The 24,508-nt window shown below is 49.2% G+C and overlaps 1 protein-coding gene across 1 annotated transcript; it reads right to left on the bottom strand.

Annotated features, from left to right (window-relative positions):
* Nucleotides 1-7,011: 7,011 nt before the first annotated feature.
* On the bottom strand, nucleotides 7,012-24,458 carry ZBTB5 (zinc finger and BTB domain containing 5). Its single transcript, XM_065656340.1, has 2 exons — nucleotides 24,378-24,458; nucleotides 7,012-11,839 (listed from the first exon to the last, which is right to left on the bottom strand). The coding sequence occupies exon 2, from the start codon at nucleotides 11,833-11,835 to the stop codon at nucleotides 9,811-9,813; it is 2,025 nt and encodes a 674-aa protein (XP_065512412.1). The 5' UTR covers nucleotides 11,836-11,839; nucleotides 24,378-24,458; the 3' UTR covers nucleotides 7,012-9,810.
* Nucleotides 24,459-24,508: the final 50 nt, after the last annotated feature.

Here is a 24,508-nt window from a genome sequence, read left to right as displayed (position 1 = left end):
GGAACAGCTCTGCTGGGAGGACAGGCTGAGAGAGCTGGGGTGTTCAGCTGGAGAACAGAAGCTCCGGGGAGACCTTGGTGCGGCCTTTCAGTGCTTAAAAGGGGCCGATAAGAAAGATGGGGACAGACTTTTGAGCAGGGCCTGTTGTGACAGGACAAGGGGTGATGGTTTTAAACTAAAGGAGGGAGATTCAGGCTGGACATGAGGAAGAAACTGTTGGCCCTGAGGGTGGTGAGAGCCTGTCCCAGGTTGGCCAGAGAGGTGGTGGATGAACCATCCCTGGAGACATCCCAGGCCAGGCTGGACGGGGCTCTGAGCAACCTGAGCTGGTGAAGATGTCCCTGCTCATGGCAGGGGTGGCACTGGGGGAGCTGGGGAGGGCCCTTCAATCCATTTCAGTTCTTCAGGTGTCTAAAGAAAAGCAGAAAAAGGCTTGCATGCCTCCCCTGGCATCTCCAGCTCTGCCTTTCGTACCCACACCTGGCTCTGAAGTACGTTGCAAACAGGAGCTGGGGCTGGGAGGTTCCGCAGCCCCCACCGGCTCTGGCCTCATCTGCCCTCCCCAGACGGGCAACGACACGTGTGAGCGCGAAGGGCCCCCAGAGCGGGTGCCAAGGCTCCAGCTGCCGGGAGAGCCCGGGTGAGCATGTTCCAGGGGCTCTGGGGGCTCCATCTCTGCTGCAGCCAGCGTTCCACCTCTGTGCATGGAGTTGGAACCCGCCTCTCCCTGCCAGTGCTTCCCAGCAAGCGTTCTCCCGCTGGTGAGGCAGTGGGTGAGGCTCCTGGACTGCTGCTCCGCGCCATCTGCTGTGTCCTGTGGGGGGACAGTGTGCCCCGATGGCACCGCGTCCTTACAGGAAACAGAGAAGTGGCCGCGATGTTGCAGGTAGGAGGAATTTCACACGTTTAAAGCTTGTCAGAAATCCTGCTTGGAACGCGTGCATGTTGGGTGTGACCCCAAGCACCTTGGGAAGCGTTGGGAAGGACACTTCCAAGTTTTCGGGGATGCCCACCTGCCACCTGCAGCGGGATCCTGCCCGGCGAGCGTGTACATCGCAGCACCCATCGTGCTCCCGAGGGCGGGAGCAGCTCATTCCTCACTTTATTTGGGAGGGGGCTTGGCTGCGAGCTTGCAAAGTTTTCTTCCCAAGAATAAGGAGTGAGTGAAACCCTTTCCCAGCATTACCCGCGTCCTCTGGGCGCTTGCTCGGAAGGGGCAGGTCCCCGCGGAGTCCCTGCAGATGTGGCAGTCCTTCCCGCTCCACTGTGAGCAAGCCCGGGTCACGGGTTGGCTCTTCCTCTGGTGCGACTGAGCCCTTTGGGGGTCCTGGGGAGTCCCGTCTGGTTGGGAGCCACTGGTGCTGCTTGGTGGTCTAGACCAGCAGTTTCCCACCCTGTGCAGCCAGCACGTGGGGAGCAGTTCTGAAAAGGTCACCACACAGCAAACACCCAGCTGGGATTTTCATAATGAAAGGCAAAGATTTGATGAACGGGCTGCCCAGGGCAGTGGTGGAGTGGTGGAGTGGTGGGTTTAAAAGGCATTCAGACGAGGTTCACAGAATCACAGAATCACAGAATCACAGAATGTTAGGGATTGGAAGGGACCTCAAAAGATCACCTAGTCCAATCCCCCTGCCAGGGCAGGAACCCCTAGGTGAGGTTACACAGGAAGGCGTCCAGGCGGGTTTTGAATGTCTGCAGAGAAGGAGAATCCACAACCTCCCTGGGCAGCCTGTTCCAGTGTTCCGTCACCCTCACTGAGAAGAAGTTTCTTCTCAAATTTAAGTGGAACCTCTTGTGTTCCAGCTTGAACCCATTACCCCTTGTCTTACTGTTGGTTGTCACCGAGAAGAGCCTGGCTCCATCCTCGTGACACCCACCCTTTATATATTTATAAACATGGATGAGGTCACCCTAGGGACATGGGTTAGTGTTAGAGTTGAGTTAGGTTATGATTGGACTTAACGGTCATGAGGGTCTCCTCCAACTGAAATGATTCTTTGATTCTATGTATAGGATTGTTGCATTTTGAAATCGTCAGCAAAGTGTGTTAAACGTGTTAGTCATGTTACTTCACTGGAGTTCTACCAGAGATGTGTCCTGGGCCCAGTCCTGCAGTGACAGCCACAGCTGGACGCATCTGTGGATTTGTGTTCCCTGTGTATCAATATACGTATGAAGCCAGTTCAGTTTAACTTCTTTTCATGTTCTGCCTCTGCAGGGTGGTAGGGAAGCCTTGGCGAGCACGGGCTGCTGGGGCTGGTGGGGGGCCGGGATGGGGGGCCGGTGGCCCATCCCTGCCCGGTGGTGGCCAGGCTGCTCGGGACACGGATCAGCCTTGCCACGGCCCCATCCCCTGCATCCTGCTGGCACCGGTGGAGCTGTCACTGTCACAGACCTGCCGGTCACGGCAATGTGGTGTCCCTGCTGCATGGCGTGGCAACGACTCTCAGCTGTTATTCTGCAGGCGAACACCCCGGCTCCCTCAGCTGCTGCCCGTCGGACTTCAGCTCTTGGTGAGAGCTGCCCGTGCCCATAGAAGTTGCGGTGAAAAAAGAAGTAACACGAAGCCTCAGCTGCTGGATGGATGCAAAACCGGAGCTGTTCTGAAATGAGGGTGCAGGGAAGGGGGAGAGGGGCTGCCGAGAGGGACGTGTCTCCCCCCGCACTGCCAGCAGCCCCTCACCAGCGCCGGGCAGGGCGCCTCGGTGCCACGGGCTGGGAGGAGGAAGACCCTCGTGCTTCATCCTGTGGGGACCCCGCAGCCCGGCCAGACCCCGACTGGGGCTCCCAGTGTCACCGCTCCCCACAGCGAGACGGGCCGGGGCGAGTGAGGCCAGCAAGCACGGTCCTGCAGCCAGACGGACGGACGGACGGAGAACAGCCACTGGAGGGAAGCCCAGGACAGTCACCCCTGAAACATGCCCGAACTGCGCAATTCACCGTCCATTATTGTGCAGCACAGGAAGGTTTCTGGCAAGGGTGAAAGAGAACGCATGAGTCTGACCCTCCGGGAGCAGCAGAGCCCTGCTTTCTGCAGCTCTCGTCCTGTGCAAGAGCTGAGCAGGGAGCTGCATAGTAATCCAAAACATTTACTGAGAGGCGAGGTGGGGGCAGCAGCTGGCCGTGTCCTCAGCCTGGTGCAGGGACAGAGCTGAAACACAGAGAGAAGATTGTGCTTGGGAACTGAAGTTCATCCAGTACACTCTGTACTTCTCTTTCTGCCCCACGGCAAGTGTTCTTCATGCTGAATTCTCAGCTTGAATTTCTCTTGATGTTAAATGAACCATACACTCTCAGAGCAATAATAGCTATTGGAAGATGTTCATTAATTAGTTATTGATGCTGGCTAGTTAGAGGAAGACCTTTGCTTCATGCCTCAGAAAGTGTCTGACATGTTTATCAATATATTTTGACTCAAACCCTTGCTGATTACTGTATGCCTACCCATCAGAAGCAGAAAGTGTTTGGGAAGTTTCTGATGAGATCTGTGCTGACCAAGGAAAGGTTTGCAGCTGTGGTGGTACGTGGGGAGTGGGCTTCCAAGCATCTCAGCTGCCTGGAAAGTTTCCAACAGACGTAACAGAAATCAGAAGGATTTACTTTGTTGTGAAAACTTGGCTGTATCACATGGGCGCAAGTCTGTGAAGTTGTTTTGCTGGTCTGTATGATTTTTGAGACCTATTAGTTTTTACAGCATCCCAGGCTGTTTGGGCTGCAGGACCTCTGTAGATCCCCCAGCCCAGCCCTGCTAACGCAGGGTCACCAGAGCAGATCACACAGGTCGGTCCAGGCGGGTTTCAATGTCTCCAGAGAAGGAGACTCCACACCCGCTCTGGGCAGCCTGGTCCAGGCTCTGGCACCTCCCAGCAAAGAAGTTTCTCCTCATGTTCAGACGGACCCTCCTGTGTTTCAGTCTGTGCCCGCTGCCCCTCACCCTGGCACTGGGCACCACTGAACAGAGTCTGGTCCATCCTCTGACACCCACCCTGAGATATTGATCCCATTGATCAGATCCCTCTCAGCTTCTCTTCCCCAGCTCAACAGCCCCAGCTCTCTCAGTCTCTCCTCATCACAAAGATGCTTCAGACCCCTCAGCATCTTTGTGTCCCTCCCTGGACTCCCTCCAGTGATTCCTTGTCCTTCTTGAACTGGGGAGCCCAGAACTGCACCCAGTTCCGCAGATGGGGCCTCACCGGGGCAGAGCAGAGGGGGAGGAACAACCTCCCTGACCTGCTGCCCACACTCTTCCTCACACACCCCAGGTCCCATTGGCCTCTTGGCCACAGGGCACACTGTTGGCTCATGGTCACCCTGTTGTCCCCCAGAACTCCCAGGTCCTTCTCTGCAGAGCTGCTTCAGCAGGTCCAGCCCAACCTGTACTGGTGCTGGGGGTTCCTCCCCAGGTGCACGGCCCTACACTTGCCCTTGCTGAACTTCATCAGGTTATTCTCTGCCCAGCCCTCCAGCCAAATATTTGACAGTAAAGATTCTGGTATTGGTGAAGCTACTCCAATGCTGAGGGATATTGACTAAATATCTGAGAGGTTATTGTGATGCCTAATGATGTGAGAAATGGTTGAGAGTAAATGAACTGGTATCTGATCACTTGTATGGGATTCCCTGAGTATATTAAGAAATAGACGCAAACTTGTAAATGAGGCTGCGGGAGTCACCGAAGCACATTTCAGGTGTTGCATCTTGGAATTTCTTCAAGTACCTTCTGCCACTGTCAATCATTTTGCGCTGCCAGCCACAGAAATCATCAGCATGCCCTTACTGAAAAGATTTTGGCTTCTAAAAATACTTAAGGAACTATAAGTGATAAAATGTTAACCTCATCTCTCTGCCCCTGCTTAAAGGAACATGCAGGTTTTTAGGCAGGTCTGAGCGTGCCTGGTCAGAGCCTGCTGGCAGCAGAGCCAGGGCTCCTAACGGGATTTCTTGCTCGGTAAGTTCTGGACACACTCTGCACCAACAATCATGAGCCAAAACTTTGTGCCACCAGCAGCGGAACAGCCAGTGCGGTGACCGGGAGCAGTGTCCAGGGCAGGGAGCTGTGCTGGGCCGCAGACCATCACAGCAGTGTCTTCCCACAAGGAATTCAGAAAGCAACAATGACAAGGGGCTATGGATTTTACAGATGTCATGCAGATATTAAAATAATTTCGGTAACAACCATAATAATAAGCTCTTATGAAGAGTATATTCTACCAGGAGCAAAATTGTTCATGAGTAAAGTACAGGCTTTTATCATTTGCTTTTGCTAGGAACAAGCATTTCTTTGCAGGCTGGCATGCGGGGCAATAACCACTTTGTAGGTGCCTTTCAGGTGGCCCGTTGTGGTGGCTGTTTGTCAGACGGTGCTGGCGCACACAGGGAGGCTCCACGCACGCATATCGCAGCAGCACGGGAAGCACATTTCGCAGCCGCGGAACGGGGAGCAGGCACAGCCGTCCCGCAGACAGGGGCTGGTGGCTGCGGAGACGAGTGTCCATCGTTCTTCTTGCCCGTGCCAGCCCCACCATGGAACACACGAGCAGTAAACGTGGCAAAACTGCCCCAGAAGCGAGAGTATTCTCTGGTGTGGTTCGGCAGCCGGAGATCCTACCGATGTTTGAACCATCACCAGGGACAGACCCCTCCCTGGGACCCCCAAACCGGGGGTTCCTGTTGCGGTTTGCAGCGTTTCACAGGGTTGGATTACGAGCAGGAGATGCTCATGGACTGACCTGGGGAGGTGACCGTCCCTTGCTGGGAGTCCCCAGACGGTGACCTGGTGTCTGCAGCGGCAGAGGACAGAGCACACAGCCCAGCCGCTACACAAGGTTTCCAAGAGGAAACTTTGCGACAGTCTTTCCAAAACTGTTTTCTCTGCCAGAAACAGCAAGTCTGTAAAAGTAATTCCGTAGTGTAAGTGAACACAAGGCCTCAGCCAAGCAGGGGCTCCTACAGACACACAGATGCAGTGTAGATGTGCAGCTCTACCAGCTGACAGTGTACATCAGTTCAGAGTCATTCCTTTTTATAGGAAGCTCCAGACTGAATTTATTTTCATGTTATTAAGAAAAATCAAAGGAGCACAACATAGCATTTGAATTGGAGACCGCTCCTTTTATGCCTTTAAAAAAAATCTGTTTAACTACCCCGATGTCTACTCAAGACATGAATTATGCTGTTGTGTCATGCAATTTAGTCTCATCAGCACGAACACATTTTATTAGACAAGCTGCCAAACCAGCCTGTTGGTTGCCTTGCGCTGCAGACCTGGAAGGTCACTGATGGGCACTCAGATGTCGTTACCAAAAATAATTGCGCCATTACCCAGCCGGTTATCCTCACTCCCTTGCCAGCACAGACACGCAGTCACAAAATGAGCTCCTCAAGGATCTGAAAAAGACATCAGCGATGTCCACACACAAGTGGGGACGGTCCTGGAACCCAAGGCTCCCCAGCCTTTGTCTGATGTGGGAGACGCAGACAACACATCCCTTCCCACAGGGGCTGCAGGAGCAGGATCCTGCAGGCCAGTCAGCCAGTGCAGGGCACCGAGACGTCCCCAGTGTCACCTCCAGAGGAGAGCGCCGGACCGAACACAGCCCAGCACTGGCAGGCGGTGGCTCCACGGGCCACCAAACCGCCCCAAGCCTGACCAACTGCACAGCGGGGACACCGCTGCTCCCAGAGCGATGGTGGGACAGCGCTGTCCTGCCAGACCCTACACTGCTCAAACACGGACCCGCAGTGCTGGTGGGACCTGTCCTCACAGCCGGCAAAGCCCCAGATGAGGCTGGAGGTGACCGCGGGCAGCGCTGGGCGCTTGGCCTCCTTGGACAAAACGCCCACAGCAATTATTTTGCGCTGCCAAGTGATCCAGTAACACAAGGAGCCCAAACAACTAATGCACAAGCATTGTTTAGTCAACCCATTATATGCTGTTGGCAAAGACACCGGGATAGCATAAACCAGTAAATCGAGCCAGACACAGCAGCACAAAAACGCAGGGTTTATTTTCAGAAGATTCATAACACTGACATACTGACATCTTCACATGAGATCTCGCCGTAGCGCTTGTAAAGTCAGGATTTGAAGCACAAGCCAGGGCGGTGAGCCCTCAGACATCGTCACCAGGCCGAGGGGAGACACCCGCGTGTCACCGCAGGGGACAGCCGAGCAGAGGCGTCCCCAGATATTGCTTCATACTGGAAGACCAGGACAGCAGCGAGCCGGCCACGGGCCTGCGGGGCTCCTCCGGACCACCAGATGCCAACAAATAACAGAATTTAAAGTTGCTACTGCCAAAACCACTCCAAGTTGAATTATTTCTTAAAGAAAGAAGAAATCAATCTTCCTCCACAAGGTCTGGTATTTCACGATGACATGAAAATGTTTACGAAAACAGACCAAAAGTACAGTAAAATGCGGTTATCTGCTCATATTAGTTCTCAGTTACTCCAGTGTCCTTACATAAATGCTTTATTCCTAATGCATCATATGAATTCAAGGAATTCAAATGTGCAATAGGAAACAGATAGAAAATGTAAAAAAACCCCCCTATTTTAAAAACAAAACACTAGAAATGCAAGGAAGATGAAACAATCAGAATGTTACTAATAAGGCAACACAAGAAAATATTAAAGTACAAAATACTGCATTTTATTGATGTTTCAGTGAGATTGCTTAGTGTAGCTCAATGTTGTTAGTCCTGATATCAAAATTATTACCAAACAAAATGTGGCATATCCTAATGCTTTACAAAAATGCAGCACATTTCCTTAATGCTTATAAAATCAAGAGCCAGAAATACGACCATTAAATAAATCCTATAACAAAATCTTAGCATATGAAAGGAATTAATCCAACCGTTCACTACGTTTCCATGTTCCTGTTTACCTTGGATGCTCAAGGTGCAAATGACACATTGACAGACATTTGGCATTTTTTTTCCAATGTGGAGCAGCATCATTAGAGATGAAGACAGGTTTCTTCATTAGTGGATGACTGTTTCACATAAAGTCAAGTACAGAAAGATTTCCATGTTTCCTTTGGTGTGATAATGGCTGTTTGGTTTCTGTGCTTCAACAGTTTCAATAGTTCATCCTGCTAAATGACCTACAGGACTGTGGATTGGGATTTTACTTTCAGTTTATCCAAATAGAAGTCCAAGATTTTAAGAAGGCTGACTATTAGGTAGCACGAACTCCACAAAACTGCCAAATATCATCACACAGGATACATGTGCTATACCGAATAAAATATAGGGGGGAAGGTTTGCAAAATTTTTTTTTATATTAACAGAAAGTTGTTGCTCTGTGACTTAGATAGGAGGAAATGCAAATCTCTCGTCTCTCCTGAGCAGAATGGACACGCTGGAGCCCTGACCCCACTTCTGTGTGGCAGAGCAACACTTATCAGCAGAAGTGCTCCAAAATTTTATTTAGAAACCCAATATGCTGAGCGCCAGTAGTCAGTTCATGTGCATCCTTAACAAAGAACAAAGAGACTGCAGACAGTGTTAGTTACAATGGTATCAAAGAAGAGGAAATTAAAACAAGATTTACACGATTCACTTGAAGAATAACGATCACTGAATTTCTGCTTTACAAAGCGTACAGTGCTATTTTTTCAAATTAAATTTATGCTAGATTTTCTAAATTGAATGTGGAAAAGTATATTTATGACACTACTTTAAGTGGAAGGACTGGATTGGACAACTACATTTTACAGAGAGACATAAATAAATATGGCAAATGAGGATCATTCCTGACTGGTTTGATCTGAGGAACAACCCATAGTTGTGAAGGAAAGTAAGTGAGTGCACAGAGGAGGAAATTAAAGCCTGAAGATAAGAGTGTCAGAAAAGGACAATATGCTTATGCAATAAAGGGAATCAGATTGACTATCAGCATCTGGAAACAGCAAGATATACAGTAAAAAAGCCATCACAAATTATCTCTCTCCTTGAAAATAACAAAGCAGACAAAGACAAGCTCTTTTCAGACTTCTGTGTATATAGAATTTTAACATAGGAGATGCAAACTGGTTAAAATACTGCTAAGAATAGCACGAACAAGAAACAGTACTTCACTTATCACTTAATACAAGTTTCTACAGAAAAAAAATCAAACATCCAGATCTTGCTGTATTCAATGTATATATACATCTGGCAGTCCAAAATTTACTTGTCTTGGATTTAAGCACCTTCATTACACAGTGTCCTTTACTACAAAACAGCCAAACATACATTCATAACTCTAGAACTATTTTTATAATTAGCATATTTTAAAGCATTATGTCAGACAGGTGCACTCAAAGTTGTTTTTTAAAGATATGCAGTCTGCGTTAGTTACAGTAAACAGCTCTCGCATTACTGTCCATACATAATGCAGCTACTTGTTTTACAGGCCATTTATTTAAATGCTTTCACTTTTACAAAATACTTCAGGAAAAAGGAAAAAAAAAAAAAGAGGAAATTTGCACTTCAGCTTCTCATTCTCAAAACGTGCTACTTTGTGAGATAACTACCCCTCTGCCCTGCAAAGGAACCACCTGGCTTTCGGGATTGTATCCCACCAGCCCAAGGCCCAAGCCCCTGCCCTGGCAGCTGTGCCAGCCTCACAACACCCCTGCGAGGTAGTACAGAAATATCCCCAATTGACAGAAACAAGACTTCTGTGTGTGTGGCACCATCACACCCGAGTGTTCACTGCCCGGCAGGCGCAGCCCCTGAGCGCACAGCAGTGACGGAAGCAGCGTCCACGCTCCTGTGGTGCCTCGGGAGCCGGGCGCCGTCCCGCAGGCAGGGGCAGGTTACAGCAACGCGCTGGGCAGGTTGCTGCTCTGCCACCGCAGGCAGGTGGTCTTGGAGTGCTTGTAGAGGTGGCTGGACTGGCTGAACCGCTTGCCGCACTTGAGGCAGGCATAAGGCTTTTCTCCCGTGTGCACGCGGATGTGCTTCTTGCAGTCCGTCAGGGTCAGGAACGTCTTGCAGCAGATCTTGCACGCGTACTTGCGCGCGCCTTCCACAACCAAGACGTTGTGCTCCGATAAGGCCTTCTTGCATTTTGAAAGGACATCCGCGGATGCCCTGGTCAGCTGCGGCGGGCCGGGCTGCGACGGGTGCCCGCTTTCAAAAGAAGCGGTGCCGTTCATGATGAGCTGGGAGCTGGAGGAGCTCTCCTGCAGCTGGGAGCTCCTGACCGAGGTCACCACCGGCATTTTGGGGGCAATGCGGCGGTATCCAGGAAAGCTGCTGGCTCCGCCTCTGACTGAGCCCATCATTGCCCGTGACAGGGAGTGCAAGCCCAAGCCCGACCGTGGAAAATCCATGCCAAACTGTTCCACCGCCCGGTACCCAGAAGTCTGTACGCAGGGGAGACCCATCACATCCTGCATTGGCCTAACAAAATGAGAGTCTGCAGGCTCATTAAACGGGTTCTCGACATGAGAGACAGTGGCAGACGAATGGCCACCAGCAGGCCCTGACTCTGGACTCATCAGGTAAGAGGCATCGCTGTCCATTCTGCAGTCACTGGTGGTATTGGGAATGTTGTCATCACTGTTCTGACTAGCACCAAAGCCACCGCCTCTGCTTTTATTTAGAAAATTTGAGATACTGAAAGTAGACTTGTGTTCTAGGTTATTTGACACCTCCACAATATGGATGTCTCCCACCCTGTCAGTACTGGACTGTGGGTCAGAAAAGCTACGATCACTGCTCTCGGGACTCAGTTCTATCTTCTCTGCGCTCACTACTCCTCCTTCCACTTCAACAGACTCGCTGCCCTCTGCTTGGGAAGTGACATCACTCACCTCGTCTTGAGGCTCAGGGGAACTCAGGGGCTCGGACTTCACCACCACCCGCATGTGCTCCTTCTCGTTCAGACTGACCTCTGGATTTTCACATGGGAAGTTGTTCTTGTCAGAAGCAGGCTCCTGGTCAAAGCTGGTTTCCACCTGCGTTGCCTGGGATGCCATGGACATCTGTGAAATGTTTCCTGCGCTGTTGTCAGACTGGCTGGGCACTTGAGCATCTTCCTGAGCACTGAAAGACTGATCAAACATAATAGTATTGTCCTCCTGGTTGTCAGCAACAGCATCAGCCTTAGAGCTGTCCACAATCTTCAGTGAGTCTGGGGAGAAGAAATCTTCCCGTGAATGAACTACTGACTGCCCGCTCTCCGCAGCCACATCGGACACAGATTCGTCCATGGCAGGCCTGATGCGCTGCCTGCCCCGATCCTCAGAAGACTGTTTACGCTTGTGGAGACGACGGATGGGGAAAGCAGTGCGCTGCTCCATGTTACTCCTCATTGAGGAGCTCAAAGTGTTTGGCTGTTCCTCTGTGCTCTGCGTGGAATTTAAGGCAGAGCTCACGATGCTCAGCCCGAGCTGCTGGAGCATGAACGACCTCTGCATGCGGGCATTTTGCTCCTGAACTCTGTCGCTCGGTGGAGACATGGGCAGCGTCCTGGTGGTAAGGTAGTGTTTGCACGCTTTAACAACGGAGTTCAAATGTAAGTGAGAAGCAGCCAGCAGGACATCCATGACGTTGCTCTCCCCGAGCATTAGTGTGGAAGTATACATCATGTCTATCAGAGCGGCGAACGCTTCCGCTGTCACCACTTCGCTGTCCAGCTGGATCATATTCATAGTCTGATCTCCTTCTGCTACAGTGAACAGGGCTCGGAAATGTGTGCTGCACGCTGCCAAAACAGAGCGGTGGGCCTTGAAATGCCTGTTTCCCACCACAATGACGCAGTCACAAAGCTGGCCATGAAGCCTCTGGTAGTTGAGCTGCTGAAAGATTTGCTCAAAGTGTCCTGGAAAATCCATGATCCTATAAAACAAAACAGAAGAAACTAATATTAAGAATCGCTATTCAGATCACAGTGAAACTGGGTTTAAAACGAAAGAACAGCCAAAAGATGGATGAACAATAACTGGTCTAAATTTACCACAGCCTCACTGGCAGTATCAAAGCTGGCGATCTGTTGGAGCAGGACAAGGAAGAAAACACAGGTTCTGCCATCGGGCTGGTCTAGTGTAACACACACCTCAGTGTCAGATGTGTCACAGACAGCTCTGCTGGGAACCGAGAAACGCAGGTCAGTTCACCTCCCTTAGCTCCTGTTCAAACTAAAACACTCTGTGGTAAAACATCTAATCCTGGTATGGTTTCGTTTGTTTGTTCGTTTTGTCTTGTTAAATCTAATTGCGAATAATCTACTGCAACAGAGCAGTCAGCTCTTATCTCAAAGTGCCACTTCTAGCTATCGGAAGTGCAATATAATTTTCTTATTCACTACAAATTATCAGCTGGGTTGCACTGAGCATCCTCTGTTTCTCCCACAAAACAAATAAAATGGTAGTAAGAAAGAAAAGTTTGCCAACATTAAAATCAGTCTCCACACTTGCTATTCCTTACAAACCTTTTTGGTCCATAAGGAAGTTATAGAAAGCTTTTCACAAAATTATGCACTACTCAACAAGACAACTAGACAAACTCAGGGTGTTTTTTTCTTAAATTTCCATTAGCAGAACACGAGTCAAATCTTTGTAGACTCACCTTAAGACTACATAGGTGACTTTTGGTGATATCTCTACATTTTCTCATGACAAATCAACAAAGTATGATATTTGGGGAACAGAAAGGTGTGTGTATGAGGCAGACACACACATTTTTGTGTTCAAACATATTTTTCAATAGCAACACCACACTATCAAATGATGCAAAAAGACAGTAAAACAGCTAAATAAAAGGTCACACAGAACTATGCTTTTGAAGAGGGATCAAATGTGAGTCTCCCAATTTAGAGATTATGTCCTCAAATGCACACACACCATGAACAAACCACATGCTGTGTTTGCGTATGTGCATGGTGACGTGCTATATGAGCACATTGCGCACAAAGTTTCCCATAGACGAGGTCTAATCAGTAAGTGTGCTCAGAAGCAATGCTTGTATTTCAAACTCTAGGCAGATGTTTCACTATGCTCAGGGCAGAGGCAGTGGCTGCCAGGGACACACATTCACTCAGAGGAAAACAAGTACAGCTGCTGATGTGCATTGTTAATTACTTGGGAATCCCGTTCACCTGGATGGACATAGGTCAGCTATTTACTTGGAAGGATTGGCAGAAAAAGTCAAGCCTCAGAAATGCAAAGAGCATCTCCCAAGCTCGCGGGCATGGAGGGAAAGCGGCACGTGGCCACAAAGGCTCCATGGCAGCTCGGGGCTCTGCACCCCCCTTCTGCACCTCCTTTGCTGCTCAGCAACTGGCAGAGGTCACAAAGCCAAGCAGTACACGGAAGGTCACTGGTGGATTTACACACTTGTGCATATGTAAGCAGGCGGCTGTAGAATTAGAAAGATCCATAGGCAGCAACTCAGCTCAAAGCAGAAAAGTACATCTGCTAGGCTCCCCAGCCCTGGTTATCACCATCAACACGCCAAGGGAACGTGGAAGCATTCTTGATCGTCTTTTATAAAGGATGCGCTTGTTTTGAACTGGTTCGGGAATGATTCTGCAAGCAGCCTGAGATCAGGCTTCTTGTTGCGAAACGAAGATAACACACGCTTCGTGTGCCCCCATCCCTGCACAACACCCCGCTTGGTCGCGCTCCACACCCACCACATCAACCGCCGGCCCCGAGGAGCTGGGCTGGGCCGAGCACGGCTCCCGGACACACCATCCGCTGGTGCAGCAGAACCGGCACGACCCAACGCACACTGGGTGCTCCGCAGGGTACAGAGCCAGGCCCTGCTTCTCTACTAGGGCCACAGCTATAAACCTTGCTGGACTTAAAATACTAGTCTCAAAGTCAAAACGTGGCAGTGTCACTAATGTATATTGAAGCGATGGGCAGAGCAACTGTGCTTGGGAACACTTCTCGTCACTAAATAACACAGTTTTGTACTGTCAGGCACAGGAGACTGCAGACAGCTAACAGGCAGGAAGGCCTCACATGCAGATACTCTGTTTTTAGCCTGTTTTGAGGCCACAATGGACACTACTGTGTCATGAACAGCCAGCATTTTCTGATTCCCAGGATTATGAAATGACTTAGGAGCACCTGGATAAACAAAGGGACGTGCTGAAGTTTGCCGCTTTTGCTGCACTTAGACTAATGTCGGGCTGCATAAAATTAAGGGAATCAGTGGCAGGTGAAGAGAGATCTGAATTAACTTCAGAAGAGGTGGCAAACTAATATAAAACCACAAAGATGACATGCACTTTGCAAATCTTTGCTTGGGAAAGATTTCACCACCTCAGTAACTGGACAGAGAACCTTGCTCCTCTCCAAAGCAGACAGACTTGTGAAGCAGCACAGTTTTACCTAAACGCTGAAAAGTCAAAAATTCCGCTGGCGAAAATCTGTTGCCTCCCAACTGTAACTGGTTCCTGTGTATTTTAAAAAGAAGAAAGAAATAAATTACACTTTATGCCTTCTAGTAATGGTGAGGGTCCAGGCTTATCGCTGCATCAAAAATCCCCTGATTTGGCAGTACTAAGGCTATGATGCCTGAATGCCTGAAACAACCACCGTAATGAGATTTAATTCAGTACTATGTCACAGTCTCCTTTATCTCTACAAATGAAGTCGTGTAACAAAATGGAAGAATTTGGCTTTGGCGCTTTCTAAAAATTAGAAACAGGAATACATATAATAGGTGATTTTATTACTTTTCCCTACCAACGCATAATGAGATTAATAACAACATGACATTTTCAAACAAAAAAATGTTAAACGAGACAAACTTTGGCATTGCACAGTTTTTATTTCTACGCATTTTCTCTGAGAGAAGTGTAGCACAAGGGAAAGCAAGGAAATGCTCCCTGGTAGATGTAGGAAGTGGGAGGGACAAAAATCAGACCCCAAAACTCGCTGACTCGGGGCGGCAGGACAAGAGGAAGACACAACCCGTGACAAGGCCACACGTGCAGCAGCGGGAGTGTGTGGAGCGTGGCAGGGGCCAGGCAGCTCTGAGCACCCCTCGCTGTCTGCCCATGCTGCTCACACCTGGATAAACTCACGTCCTCCTTTACTCCAGCACGCACCATGCGGGGACAACCTCCTGTGCAGGGAGAGCTGCCCCCCAGCCGCGCTTCCCTAGGAAGCTGAGAGGGGACTGACAACAATTCCACATTTATCTGCTTTTGCTTGCCTAAAAGATGGGCCAGGTGTTACACCAGAGATAACACTCTGTCCTTGACTTCATGGGACTAAAACACAGGATCCAGGGGGAATTTGGAGGAGGTGTGGGGGGGAACAGCTGCCAGAGCAACAAAGAAACTCTCACTGCATTTAGAGAACCATCACTACAGCATCAGTGTGCTCTTGGGGGGCCTGCATGTTGGTCTTCCCACTCCGCTCCCCAGTCAAGAGGGACAGCTGCAAGGAACCATTTCACGTTGTGGGGCTATTTGCACAGCTGATCACACAGCGCACAACGCTACGACCCAGCACAAACACCCTGGGAGACACCGGGTGCCCAGCACACCGGGCGAGGCATGGACGCCCTGTCCCCAAGGACAGAACGGCAGGACACCGCGGTGCCAGCTGCAGTGACCTCCGAAGTGCAGCGGTGCTGAACCACAACCACAGCTGTCACAGACACCCAGCAGCTCCCAGCTGGCGCTCTGCTTTAGGTCACTTCAAGAAATACACTGCAGAAGACGCAAAATACCCAAGAGCTCATGCATTGCCCTTATCAAGCCAGAAGACGACGCAGTAACACATTTGAACCAATGTCCAGAGAAGACTGGAGGTGGAAAATACCAAACCATGTGAGAACACAACTTCACATCAGGAAAAAGACTGAGCTGGACTCCAGAAAGGAAGGCGGGTTACAGGGATGGTCCAAGGTATTTCTGCCCAGAGAGCAACATATATTTGAACCAGAGAAAACAGGCAAGAGTAGTTGTTTTGACCAATTATTTGGAATTTCAGAATTCAGAGAGTCCTTGTTTACAGTCACCAGAAGTGATTGCATCCTTTGTGCACCTGAAACAAGACAAACCGCAGTTTTGCTTCAAACGACATTAATTTGGCTTGGTATTTTTTACTACACCATAGAAGCTGAAGTCCTCAAACCAGAATCAACAAACATCACAGTGAAGTTGAGATCTTGTAAAAGACCAACTGAAAATTATAAAACTAGAATGGAGCCGTATATGCTGCATACTATCCACACACTACATTTGGTGAGGTATCAGCTACTGCAGGTTACTATATATGTCCAATACATCTAAGTAAATATCTAGATATATGTGTCAAATATTTTTGGATACACACATTCAGTCTGTCTTCCCCTTCTGCTTCAGCAATACCTTGCCCTTCAGCAACAGCTTGTTGTCATTACCACTTAATGAATCCTGTCTGTAATTCCTAACCTAAAGATATGTAAATCCTTTTAGTTTTAGGCCAGTCTGCTCATATAACAAAGATCAGAGTGACTTGCAAAACACCTGACCACAACTACAGACACTACTGACCTTGCAGCTTTAGACATTTTGAAGCCGCACAACAGCTGAGTCTTGCTTAAACACATCTCGAGACTGTTCGATAAAGTGTCCTTTAGCTGAACATTGCTCATTATACACTAAAAGGATTATGTAATGCAATATGCAAATGTGTAACCAATTGGCTCTTTAGGGTGTGAACGTAGGGATAAGATTTTGTATATATTGCCTTTTACTCTTCTTGCTGGTGTGCTGGTTTTATTCCAGCATCCAGACTTGTGCAACTCTGTAATAAACAATATCTTGTATCTGTGTGCTAAAATTTGGGGTTTTTTTGCACCCCGTGTGGGAGAACCCTGTTTTTGGGACAACAAGCTGACCACAGAGAATCCACTGGGTGGTTCATCTTCTGCTGAACAAGATCCAGGCAGTGGGACTCAAAGGGGGAATCAGTGAATTCCATAGATTCATTGAAGGAAAAAAATCAATAGAGAGCTATTAAATATTCGTATGCCATCTCTACCTGGGGAAGGCACTAAACCACAAGTCACTTGAGACATAGTTTTATATATACGTACGCCTCTGGTTTTCAATTTTACAGCTTGCTTTGGTATTTTTGGAAGAGTTTTAGGAGAGAACTATGATTTTTTTTTAATGTAAGATTGATTTGGTAAATACTAATATGGAAGCATTTTCTCCCTAATATTTTGATTATACACTTACAAAGAAAAACAATCTTTGACTAAAAAGTGTGCTCAGTAGCTATTTAAATACTTAATTTGCCTTTTCACTGCTAGAGGAAAACCTATCGGAGCAGATCCGACAGCCCAAGAGAGGTGAGGCTGTTGCCGGGCTGATCTTCACTGGCCATCAGACACTCACACGCCAGCACTTTCTCCAGCCAGTACCCCAGGCACACAGGGACCCTCTGCCCTGTGGCTGGACCCCCATGGCCACACTCATACCCAGCAGAGAATCCCCGCCTGCGACAGAGCCAGGAAGGAGTGTAACAAAGAGCAGGACAGATGGTGCCGATCTGGTGCAGGGCATGGCCGGGCGAGCACACTGATTGTGACCGGCACTTTTCATCCCTCAATCCCGCTGCATTTCCACGGCTTTTGCTCCACAAGTCCCCTAACCCCCTGCTTTGCCCCTAAACATCCTGTAGTAAGTCCTGCGGGATCCCAAACTGTTTTTCCCTGCAGCCTGTGTTTCGCAGCAGTGGGCAATGACCCTCTCAGTCTGACTGAGTGCGACTGGCTAGGCTGGGCCACATTGGAACATGGGGCAGGGGCTCTGCTGAGACTGCCCTGCTAGGGCTGGGACAGGATGCTTCGTCCTCAGGGTCCCTGATTTGGACTCCCAGCCATGCCCCTGTGCTCCTGCAGAGATGGGCCTGTGATGGGCCAGCTCCAGGGATGGGCCTGGGAGCAGTCCTGTGGGGGCCTGTTTGGGATGCCCCTCCCGCCATCACTCCCTTGGAGCTGAGCAGAGCAGTTTCATCACGTTCTACTCTGGGTGACGCTGCTTTAGCAGATGGGCTGGACTAGATGATCTCCAGAGCTCCCTTCCAACCCCAGCCAGTCTGGGATTCTGTAACCAAACACTCATGGTGGCACATGGTAAAATATTCCTCATATATGCTGATGAAGATAACGCTTACACTTCTTAAACTAAGCCTTCCATATTAAGAAAGCAAGAGAATTGAAAATACCTGATTGGGAAGATGATGTGCAAGTGTTTTGAAATTCTAGGAAAACAGACCTACACTTGACAATTACACAGACTGTTCATTAATTTCCCATTAGTTATTAACCTTAGGAGTGTCTCTGTCAGTTTCAACCAAATTGAACAAAGAGGAGATTAGATAATGAATGTCCACACTTCTTGTTGGTGTGTGGTTACAGAAAAAAAACATGTTTATAAGGGCTACTTCTCAGAGAGTCATTATTAATTCCCTTATTTTCTTAAACAACAGAAAACAGCCCAAACCAGCCAGCTGGCCAGTTTGCACACACCGCTCTGAACGAGGCACTCGTGCTGCCACCTGCCCAGCCAGGGAGCCGGAGACACAAGGGCCACCTGGTCACACAATCACATAGCAGGAGAAGGAATACTACTGATTTTTCCACAGGAATGCAGGTTTTATTAGCACATATTTCTATTATACTACTTGTAATGGTAAAAATTTCTTCATATGGTTTCTATTTCTTTAATTATTAGCATTGACAATACTATGTAGACTTACAGCCCCTTTTTCCACCAAATCCCTTTGCTCTAATACTTAAGCTGCAGCAAGAAGGGACAAGGAAAGTGTTTAACTACACTTGCACTGAAACTACTGCAGAATCAAACACTTTTCTCTTGCTTCTTTAAAGAAAAAGTTAACTCACTGTAAAACAGTGTGAAAAATAATGACTACGAATAATGATCTATTTAAAATTTAATTACTATGTCCAATACTAAAGGACACAAGTCAAACAAACAAAAAAAATCAAATGCAACCTCAAGTCTCCCCTAAAGAAGCTTTTAAAAAGTTTGCAAAGTAAGTGATTTTGTGTTACTAAAACCAACAACAGAAGCTGCCTCAACTGTACCAGTCAGTAGAACGATATCAGAAGACACCTCACATATAAATACACTACTAAAACTTTAGACTAGGTACTTATTTTTTCCTTGTTGGATAAACAAAAGACAATTTATTACTTGCACCTCAAACTCCATTCCCAACAATCTGTATTTAAAAGCATTTGGTGTTGTGGGTACCAAGCCCGAAGGAATCCCTGAAATATAACCAAACCTGAAAGTGTGCCAACATGATGTTAATAATGGTTTGCCTCTTAGCTTAAATCACAGTTTCCAAAACATTACAATACCCTTCCCCTTGTGCTTGAAATAGCACATCTCATAAAAAGCTCCCCTGAAGCCCAAAATACAAACATAAATCTAGATGTAAGTCAGTGATACAAGTGTTATTTATGGAAACACTTTCTACTATCACTTATGTTGTTTTTTTAACAAGCCATCAGGATGGTGGGAGGGCAGAGGCAGGAACAAATGGAAACCTTCACTTTCTTTGACATCTTCAGCAAGTTTTGTCACTTTGAAACAGGGAGGGTATGCATTCTCTGCTCTGAGAGTGTTTTCAAACTGAACATATGGTGAAATTTCAGTTAACGGTAGTTAAAATGATTTCTAGATCTGCCCCATACAACTGAAGTTGACTCCAGTGTCACATCGCTCTGGTGTCTGCCAGCCAGGAAAGGCATTTTCGTGTGTGTCTGACAAGTTCCTGCTCTGGTGACTGACAGCTGAGCTTACAGCATCTCATCTGAGGTGCTTCCTTCCTTAGCCAGGTTTTATAAATAGTTCAGCTCACACAGTTTATCTCCTCATTGTCAAGGAGGACAAGTTACAACTTGTCTAAGAACCAGAAAGGATAAACTGCACTGCAAAAGCCGCAGTTGGTTGCATCACCATCCAGAGAAAAGAAATTCACATACAGCTTTGTGTTTTCTCATCATCTGAAGGTACTGCAGACAGATAGTCCAACCTATGGCAATACCAACTCATTAGCAAACAACAGCATGGCTTGCCAGCTTCAAACAGCATCCTTGAGAGGAGCAACTAAAAGCTTCCTAAAAAAGGCTAGATTTTTTGTAGACACTCTCAGTTACCTGCAGAAATGGCCACCACAACTGGCAGCGGGATGCACAGCCACCCACCTGCTCCTCACCCTTCCACTCACCCCCTCCCAGCCCTGGGATGTGTCTCTTGGTCTCTGGACCTGCAGCACAGCGTGACACTGCAGAGGAAGACATGCAGGGGGAGACCGAAACGTGACACTCCTGCATCCTGATGTGCTGGCTCAGTTTGGCACCTGAGCAGTTGTTTCTTTGTTGTAATTCCACGATTTAACACACCTGTACTGCTGTATATTCTGAACAGACTGAACACTGTTTCCTTACGATTCCTGGCAACCCATTCGTCGTTTGGGCTTCAACGTTGGTACCACAGCTTCCACAGGCACCAGTCCCTCTCTCAAAAAAGCTGACATATGCTTTTCTGGTCAACTTACAAAAGCAGTGTTTTCTAGGTATCAATAAGAAACAGGAAAAGAAGATCATAGATTCTATTCTTGACCATATGAAGCTAAAAAGCTATATCTAGATATAAGAAAATTGCTGTTCCCAAGAGCACAATGTGTTTTTAGGCATTTGACAGTGAAACACGTGAAGAAAGCTGTTTGGGCAGTATCACTATTTATCTACAAAGGGAAAAGCACAGAACACTGCTACACAAAACTGGCAATACAGCCATCTAAGGGCACGAGAAGACAAACTGCCAACAAGGCGGCCAGATCTGAACGCACAGTCACTCTATCAGCCCAGAAACCTCTGCTGAGGTTCCTGGTGCCATGGCAGCCTCCGCCACTGCCACCATTGTCACGGGAGTGCACAGCACTGTAAGGACGACTCAGCGCCAGCTCCTCCTGCCTGGCACCACTGCAGCTCATGAGCCAAACCACAGACCCCACACAGACCAAATGTCTGCAGGACCCCAAAGAAAAGGGCGGCCACAGACAGCTCAGCGCCAGCACGATGTCTTCTTGCTCAATATGGCCATCACTTTTAGACCTAGCTCTTCAATTTCACACTTTACCAGAGACTCAAGAATTTTAAACAGCCCCGCCCAAACAGCTTCCTTGGTGACTCCTATTCCTATATTTCTAACCCAAATGAAAGCAGGGTTAACTACATAACGAATAAATCTACATCTGCCAGTAAATGGGTGAGATTGAAGTAACAAATATTGGTTAGCCAGCACCACATTGGATTCATTAGTAGTACACGTTTTCGGCCTAAGCAAATAACTACATCCATACAACTGACTCAACAGATGACTACTGTATTTCAAATGAGAACTGTTAAATTATCTGCTTTCTATCTTCCCAAACTCATTTAAAGAACTCATCTTCTAATATTATCACTTTACCCTCAAATGGGAAAAAAACTACCCAGATGCACTGCACAGCTCTGTTTTGGCACTGTGGTGGGTTGATCAGACCATCCAGCCACTCCTTCACTCCTGCTCAGCAAGATGGGGTAGAATCACAGAATGTTATGGATTGGAAGGGACCTCAAAAGATCACCTAGTCCAATCCCCGTGCCAGAGCAGGAACACCTAGATGAGGTTACACAGGAAGGCGTCCAGGCGGGTTTTCAATATCTCCAGAGAAGGAGACTCCACAACCTCCCTGGGCAGCCTGTTCCAGTGTTCCGTCACCCTCACTGAGAAGAAGCTTCTTCTCAAATTTAAGTGGAACCTCTTGTGTTCCAGCTTGAGCCCATTACCCCTTGTCTTATCATTGGTTGTCACTGAGAAGAGCCTGGCTCCATCCTCGTGACACTCACCCTTTATATATTTATAAACATTAATGAGGTCTCCCCTCAGTCTCCTCTTCTCCAAGCTCAAGAGCCCCAGCTCCTCAGCCTTTCCTCATAAGGGAGATGCTCCACTCCCTTAATCATCTTCGTGGCCCTGCACTGGACTCTCCAGCAGTTCCCTGTCCTTCTTGAACTGAGGGGCCCAGAACTGGACACAATATTCCAGATGAGGTCTCACCAGGGCAGAGTAGAGGGGCAGGAGAACCTCTCTCGACCTACTAACCACCCCGCTTCTAATACACCCCAGGTACCATTGGCCTTCCTGACCACAAGGGCCCAGTGCTGGCTCATGGTCATCCTGCTGTCCACCAGGACACCAGCTTGTGGGCTGAAAAAAGGACAAGGAGATCATTCACCAACAACCATCTGAAACACTTGACTTAGGGAATATTAAATAAACAACAGGGAAGGGAGGGGAAGGGAGGGGAAGGGAGGGGAAGGGAGGGGAAGGGAGGGGAAGGGAGGGGAAGGGAGGGGAAGGGAGGGGAAGGGAGGGGAAGGGAGGGGAACCAAAAACCACCATGCCTCTACCATTCTTCCTTCTTCCCAGGTTCATCTTCACCAACTCTTCCACCTCCTTCCCTCCAGCAGCACAGGCGGACAGGCAACGGGGGCTGTGGTCAGTTTGTAATGCTCCATTTCTGCCGCTCCCTCCTCCTTGCTCTCTTCCATGCTCCAGCGTGGGGACCCTCCCACGGGAGATAGTCTTGCACAAACCTCTCCAATGTGGGTCCTTCCCTGGGCTGCAGTTCTTCAAGAACTGGCCCTCTGTGGGCTCCTCTCTCTATGGGACCACAGGTCATGACGGGAGGCTGCTCCAACGCTGGCTCTCCACAGACAGCAGCTCCCTCCAGGGCACATCCACCTGCTCCACCATGGACCACCACGGCTGCAGGGACAGCCAGCCTCACCACAGTCTGCACCACAGGCTGCAGGAGAACTTCTGCTCTCGTGTCTGGAGCACCTGCTGTCCCTCCTTCACTGACACTGGTGTCTGCTGGGCTGATTTCTCTCACATATTCTCACTCTTCACTCCCAGCTCCTGTTCCACTGCAGTTTTTTCCCCTTTTTAAACACGTTATCGCAGAGGCACTCCCATTGTCACTGATGGGCTGAGCCTTGGCCAGCAGCAGGTCCACCCTGGGGCTCGCTGGAACAGTATCTGGCTGATAGGGGGCAGGTTCTGCTGTCTCCTCACAGAAGCCACCTTTGCAGCCCCTCCACTAACAATGCCTTGCAAAAACCCACTACAAGCATGTACTATTGAAGAATTAAACAGAAAACATCACCTTAACTGTGGTTTAAGAGTCACACTAGAGGGTAATAATTTACATGATTTGAAGGTATTATGCTAAGCAAACAAATTCCTTCTGAATAAAGGTGAAGGAAGAAATTAGGCAGCTTTTGTCTGTTCAAAGACAGTAACTTCCTTCTCTGCTTTCACGGACTCCACTCCAGCTCCACCTTCATAACACGCAGGTTTACAGCAGAGTGTGAAACGGTCACCAGCTCAAATATGGCAGAGTTTGCCTTGGTTAGCATGACCAGGAGAAAAAACAGTGAGTTAGGTCAGTGCCATAGACAACACACACACTCCAGAGAAGCGACTGGCGTGCACACAATTTTCGTACACCAACAGCACACGTAAGACCTCTCCACCTGTGTGCCATCCTCCACAAGATGCACTATTGTTCAATAATTACACCAAGTACAAGAAAGTAATTTATAATATACAGACATGTTTCTTTGAAAACGCCAGAACATTAACTGACAGGTAAGAGAGGCGGCTGTTCCAGTGCTCATTCCCAAATGCTCTGAAGAGCGCCGTACTGAAGAACTGAGTTGCACCTTTGTTTTCTTTTTTATTCACATCACCTGGAATATTCAAGTCTTACGCCTCACTCATGACAGCATCTACATCTCATCCTTCCGCCCGCTAATGAGTAGTTAAAAATACAGCCAGACATTCTGTGTCTGATACAAAACCCCTGCGCACACCACAAAAGGCTCTCCAGAGGCTCCTCCACTAACGCGGCGTCTCCCGCTCACATCGCAGCTTTGTTGCCTCCACCAGGTCAGGGCCGAACTCTTCGCTCCGGACCGCGCAGAGGAGCGCTGGCCCACGGCCGGGCCCCGCGGGCACCCCGGAGCGGCGGGACCCCCGGGGACGGCTCCGCTCCGGACCCACAGACCCGCGCGTTTCCCGCAGCACCGCCCGCCGGGCCCGCAGCGCCGTGCCGACCGCTGCGCTCCCGGGCACCGCCGCCCCCGCGGGGCCTGCAGCTGGCCCGGCGGGGCTGCCGTGGCGGCGGGGGCGGGGCCGGGGGGCCGCCCGGAGCAGACGCGCTCCCGCCCGGCCCGGCCCGGCCCGGCCCGGCCGCTCACGTCACCGCCGCCCCCCACGCGCCCCCCCCATCGTGTGTGGCACCGGCGCCGCCGCCGGGCCCGCCGCCGCCCCGCTCACCTGCGGTCCCCGCCCCCGGCCGCCTCAGCTTGTCGGGCGGGAAGGGCCGGGCGCGCCCGTCGGCCCCGTCCCCGCGGCCCCGTCCCCTCCGCAGCTCCGCCCCCCGGGCCCTGCGCTACGGCCGCGACAGC

This window comes from Caloenas nicobarica, chromosome Z, assembly GCF_036013445.1.
Source record: "Caloenas nicobarica isolate bCalNic1 chromosome Z, bCalNic1.hap1, whole genome shotgun sequence".
Lineage (NCBI taxonomy): Eukaryota > Metazoa > Chordata > Aves > Columbiformes > Columbidae > Caloenas > Caloenas nicobarica.
This window is presented reverse-complemented; position numbering and strand designations above follow the sequence as displayed.

Coding starts and splice junctions, on each gene's coding strand:
- ZBTB5 (XM_065656340.1), bottom strand. CDS start 11,835: ATGGATTTTCCAGGACACTTTGAGCAAATCTTTCAGCAGCTCAACTAC.